At 42.4% G+C, this 6,270-nt stretch overlaps 1 protein-coding gene across 1 annotated transcript; it reads left to right on the top strand.

Moving 5' to 3' along the window:
- Positions 1 to 5,115: 5,115 nt before the first annotated feature.
- LOC132498797 (large ribosomal subunit protein uL23-like) lies at positions 5,116 to 5,627 on the top strand. The gene has a single exon (XM_060112914.1). It carries the CDS (start codon positions 5,116 to 5,118, stop codon positions 5,584 to 5,586), a length of 471 nt encoding a protein of 156 aa, XP_059968897.1. The 3' UTR covers positions 5,587 to 5,627.
- Positions 5,628 to 6,270: the final 643 nt, after the last annotated feature.

The following is a 6,270-nucleotide window of genomic DNA, read 5'->3' on the forward strand; positions in this document are numbered from 1 at the left end:
GCAGGCGGATTCTTAACCACTGCATCAGCAGGGAAGTCCCTGACTCAATATTTAATTGTACTGTCTGTTTTCTTATTCTTGAGTTTTAAGAGTTCTTTGAATATTTTGGATAATGGTACTTTTAGCAAATATGTCTTTTGCAAATTTTTCTCCCTGTGTGTGGCTTGCCTTCTTATTCTTTTGAAAGACTCAATATTTTTTTTTTTTTTTTTGCGGTACACGGGCCTCTCACTGTTGTGGCCTCCCCCGTTGCGGAGCACAGGCTCCGGACGCGCAGGCTCCAGACGCGCAGGCTCAGCGGCCATAGCTCACGGGCCCAGCCGCTCCGCGGCATATGGGATCCTCCCAGACCGGGGCACGAACCCGTATCCCCTGCATCGGCAGGCGGACTCTCAACCACTTGCGCCACCAGGGAGGCCCAAGACTCAATATTTTTAAGCTGACAATTCTTCCCAAGTTGATGTATAAGCTAAATGCAATCCATAGCAAAATCCCAGCAGGATTTTCAGTAGAAATTAACAAGCCTACCCTAAAATGTATATGGAAATGTAAAGGTCTTATAAGAGTCAAAATAATTTTGAAAAAGAAGCAGTTCAGAGGACTCAGCCGATTTCATTTCAAAGCTTTTATAAAGTCACAATAATTGAAAGAGTTTGGTACTGGGGTAAAGGTAGGCATATAGATCAATGAAACAGCTTTGAGAATTCTGAAAAAAAACCTTACATTTATGGTCCATTGATTTTCGACAAAGATGCCAAGGCAATTCAATGGTGGGAAAGGATAGTCTTATCAACAAATGTTGCTGGGACAATTCGATATCCATAAGCAAAAAGATTCATTTAGACTCTTGCCACACTCAAAATTAATTCAAAGTGAATCACAGACCTAAATGTAAAAGCTATAACTATAAAACTTCTAAGGAAAAGCATAGGAAAAATTATTTATGGCCTTGAGATAGGCAAAGAATTCTTAGATATGACACCAAACCATTAGCCATAAAATGAAATATTAGTACATTAGACTACATAAAAGTTAAAACTTTTGCATTTCAAAAGTCATCATTAAGAAAATGAAAAGATCCGGAGCCTGTGCTCTGCAACGGGAGAGGCCACAACAGTGAGAGGCCCGCATACTGCAAAAAAAAAAAAGAAAGAAAGAAAGAAAATAAAGCCTGGGAGAGACTACTGACTTGTAACACAAAACATATAAAAACTCAACTCAATAATAATAAGATAACTCAATTTAAAAATGGGCAGAAGAGTTCAATAGATACTTCACCAAAGAAGATAAACAAATGGATAATAATAAGCACATGAAATTATGCTCAACATTACGAGTCATTAGGGAAATGCAAATTCAAACCGCATTGAGACACCAGTACATACCCACTAGAATGGCTATAACGAAAAAGACACAACAGCTAATGTTGGCAAGACACAGAGAAACTGGAACCCTCACATGTTGCTGTAGGGAATGTAAAATGGTACAGGGACTTCCTTGGTGGTCCAGTGGTAAAGAATCTGCCTTACAAGGCAGGGGAATAAGATCCCACATGCCGCGGGGCAACTAAGCCCGGGCGCCTCAACTAGAGAGCCCTCCTGCCGCAAACTACAGAGCCCACGTGCTCTGGAACCCGGGCGCCACAGCTAGAGAGACAAAATAGGCACGCCACAACTAGAGAGAAACCCGAGTGCCACAACGAAGAGCCCCCGCTGCAATGAAAGATCCCGCATGCCGCAACTAAGACCCGATACAGCCAAAAAAATAATAAATTAAATAAATAAATATATATTTTAAAATGGTACAAATACTTTGGAAAGTGATGGATTATTTGAAAAGTAAACATAAACCTACCCTACAAACTCCAATTCCTTTCTTCGGTATCTAGCCAGTAGAAATGCAAACATATGTTCACACAAAGACTTAAGAACAAATGTTCATAGCAGCAATATTCATAACGGCCAAAAGCTGGAAACAATTCAAATGTCCATCAAACGATAAACAGATAAACAAAATGTGATATATCCATGCAGTAGAATATCATTCAGCACTAAAAAGGAAAGCACTGATACATGCTATAACATGAATGAATCTCAAAAATATTATGTGAAATGAAAGAAGTCAGATGCAAGGATTACATATTTTATTATTTCATTTACATGAAATGCCGGAGAAAACAAATCTTAGGGAAAGAAAGCAGATCAGAGGGTACCTGGGCTGGGGGTGGGAGTGGGGGTTGACTGAAAATTGGCACGTGGGAACTTTTGGGGGTGATGGAAATGTTCTACAACTGGATTGCCACGATGGTTGCACAACTATAATTAAATAAAAATTGTAGAACTGTACACATATCATGGATGAATTTTATGGCTTGTAAATTATATCTCAATGTAAAGTTTAAAAATGTTTGCCTATTTTTTTGTTTGTTTTTTTTACATTTTTTAGGATTCTAATTTTTTATTTTATTTATTTTTATTTTTTTATTTTTTATTTTTTTTACATCTTTATTGGAGTATAATTGCTTTACAATGGTGTGTTAGTTTCTGCTTTATAACAAAGTGAATCAGCTATACATATACATATGTTCCCATATCTCTTCCCTCTTGCATCTCCCTCCCTCCCACCCTCCCTATCCCACCCCTCTAGGTGGTCACAAAGCACCGATCTAGCCAAGAAGCCTGTGCTTTACGATAGAAGGGTGACCAGTTTCCCCAAAGGTGCATCAGGAGGAAGCATCGTGCTTTCTTAGAGATAGAGCCATCCACGCTGAGTTCTTTTATTGTCTTTAAAGATGGGCGCCAGTTCTCTTTCTTGCCTCTTCTGAGCTCTCCTGGGGCTGGGGAACCTGGGCAGGATGCTTGGCTATTTCTCTCACTTTGGGTCTAGTCATCAGCCTGCCGGTGTCTCCTCTGCCCCACGGCTGTCTGGACCTTTAGCCAGAGGTGCTGTGGATGCCGGTCCCATCATCCCAACCACCATGACCACAGAGAAGGCCAAGTGAGAGACCACAACTGGAGCCGGAGAGGGTCCCCTCTGGGCACACCCGTGGCTGAGTATTGATGGGGCAGCAGAATGTGTGGGGACCTGGACACAGAGACCCAGACACGGAGACCTGGCATGGATTCACCTCTCTGACTGACCAGTTTGCACCAGGGTATGGTAGGGTTTTTCTTCACGAAGCGTCTCATATGCATTTGAGACACCCTGGCTTCCCTTAATCTTCAGATGCAGCTTGGCTTTTAAAAACTGTATCTAAGACCTAAATAGATATGTCTCCAAAGAAGATATACAGATGGCCAAGAGGCACATGAAAAGATGCTCAACATCACTAATCATTAGATAAATTCAAGTCAAAACTGTAATGAGGTATCACCTCACACCGGTCAGAATGGCCATCATTAAAAAGTCTACAAATAACAAACGCTGGAGAGGGTGTGGAGAAAAGGAAACCCTCCTACACTGTTGGTGGGAATGTAAGTTGGTGCAGCCACCGTGGAGAACAGTATGGAGGTTCCTTAGAAAACCAGAAAGAGAACTACCATACGACCCAGTAATCCCACTCCTGGGCATATGTCCAGAGAAAACTCTAATTCAAAAAGACGCATGCACCCCAATGTTCACTGCAACACCATCCACAATAGCCAAGACATGGAAGCAACCCAAATGCCTGTTGATAGAGGAATGGATAAAGAAGATGTGGCACACGCACACAATGGAACATCACTCAGCCACAAAAAAGAACGAAATAATGCCAATTGCAGCAACATGGATGAACCTAGAGACCGTCATACTGAGTGCAGTAAGTCAGACAAAGACAAATATATGATATTGCTTATATGTGGAATCTAAAAAATTGGTATAAATGAACTTATTTACAAAACAGAAATAGAGTTACAGATGTAGAAAATAAACTTATGGTTACCAAGGGGAAAAGGGGGGGAGGGATATATTGGGAGATTGGGATTGAAATATACACACTACTGTATATAAAATAGATAACTAATAAGGACCTACTGTATAGCACAGGAACTCTACTCAATACTCTGTAATGGCCTATATGGGAAAAGAATCTAAAAAAGAGTGGATGTATATGTACGTATAACTGATTCACTTTGCTGTACCCCTGAAACTAACAATGTTGTTAATCAACTCTACTCCAATAAAAATTAGCTTAAAGAACTGTATCTTTAAAATCTTCTTCTTGCCCCGATGTTTTCTTTTGCAAAGTTTAACTGACCAGCTGAAAGAAAATACATCAACCCTGCTTCAAACACATCCTGATGATAGCCAGAGCCTCGGCAGGGCAACATTTCTCCTGCCCCAAATCCTTAAGGGGTTAAGGAAACTGCAGCTTAGCACAAATAAACATCCGCCGTCTTCTCTTCCTTAGCCCAGTCCTTTCAAGTCAAAAGGTTTATTATTACTGTTATATTGTTGTCATTATCATCCTTCTTTCAGCCTCCAGTAATCTACAATAACAGCTCTAAGAGCTCAGTTCTTAGCAAACCTCTGAGTCCCCTTGATCCACCCTATAGCAGTGATGAGAACAGATTCTCTTTGCTGAGCACAGTGTGTTTCTGCCTCAAATCCTAAAGCCATGATGTCCAGACCCTACAGGACCGACTCACGAGTTGGATTTATTTTTTCCACAGTAGCCTTGAGAGAATCTGTGTAGGCACGCTGGCTTTCTAGAAGAGCATGCATGATTCCATAAGAACAGTATTTATGTGCCAAGGAGCACTGGAGATGTTGTTTTTTTGCTTGTTTTTTGTTGTGTTTTTTCTTTCGTCATTTCTAGCATCAAGCAGACTGCATTCCTCATAAAGGCACCACTTCGTCTCACCCTGGTGCACATGGTGTCTGGTTTGGTACCGATGATGGACAGCTGATGTTGTTGGCAAGGCATGAACGTTGATTACGGTGGTCCCGCTGATGTGCAAAGTCTGAAGAAGCTGTTTGTCTTCAGCTTCCAGAGGGAGCAGAGCAAGGGAAATCCAGGCGTCCTCGTCTCAGAGGAGATGGCGGGCCCAGCAAGGAACCAGGAAGGGATGAGGTACGGGAGATGGAAAAGTCAGCCAAGCCTCCTGTTTGCCTATTTAAAAGTGACATAGGAAGATGGCGCCGAAGGCGAAGAAGGAAGTCCCTGCCCCTCCCAAAGCCGAAGCCAAAGCAAAGTCTTTGAAGGCCAAGAAAGCAGTGTTGAAAGGCGTACACAGCCACAAAAAAAAGAAGATCCGGACGTCACCCACCTTCCGACGGCCCAAAACACTGCGGCTCAGGAGGCAGCCCAAATATCCTCGGAAGAGCGCCCCTAGGAGAAACAAGCTTGACCATTATGCCATCATCAAGTTCCCCCTCACCACCGAGTCAGCCATGAAGAAAACAGAAGACAACAACACACTGGTGTTCATTGTGGATGTCAAGGCCAAGAAGCACCAAATTAAACAGGCTGTGAAGAAGCTCTATGACATTGACGTGGCTAAGGTCAACACCCTGATCAGGCCTGATGGAGAGAAGAAGGCATATGTTCGACTGGCTCCTGACTATGACGCTTTGGATGTTGCCAACAAAATTGGGATCATCTAAACTGAGTCCAGCTGACTAATTCTAAATATAAAAGTTTTCACTATAAAAAAAAAAGTGACATAAAAGGGGAAGGCTAAGACTGGGTCTTAGGCAAGTCTATCGTGTCTAGGGAGTCACATTTGGAAACTTAAACCATAGAGAGCCATAAGGAAATGATTACTATAAAAGTCAAGGTAGGGACTTCCCTGGTGGCGCAGTGGTTAAGAATCCGCCTGCCAACGCAGGGAACACTGGTTCGAGCCCAGGTTTGGGAACATCCCACGTGCTGCAGAGCAACTAAGCCCGTGCGCCACAACTACTGAGCCAGCACTCTAGAGCCCGCGAGCCACGACTACGGAGCCCGCGTGCCACAGCTACTGAAGCCCGCGTGCCTAGAGCCTGTGCTCCGCAACAAGAGAAATCACTGCAATGAGAAGCCCGTGCACCACAACGAAGAGTAGCCCCGTTTCCACAACTAGAAAAAGCCTGCGCGCACAGCAACGAAGACTCCACGCAGCCAAAAAATAAACAAATTGATTTTTTTAAGTCACATGATATATTTTAGTGAAATGAAAGTTGAAAAACAGAAGAAAAACAGAAGAAAACAAACAAACAAAAAAAGAAATCTCAGTCAAATCCTGTTATTTTTGTTGATCCTGACAAACTGATTCTAAAATTTACATGGCTGAGTAGCCATGAAGAAGA

Source organism: Mesoplodon densirostris, chromosome 11, assembly GCF_025265405.1.
Source record: "Mesoplodon densirostris isolate mMesDen1 chromosome 11, mMesDen1 primary haplotype, whole genome shotgun sequence".
NCBI classification, from domain to species: domain Eukaryota; kingdom Metazoa; phylum Chordata; class Mammalia; order Artiodactyla; family Ziphiidae; genus Mesoplodon; species Mesoplodon densirostris.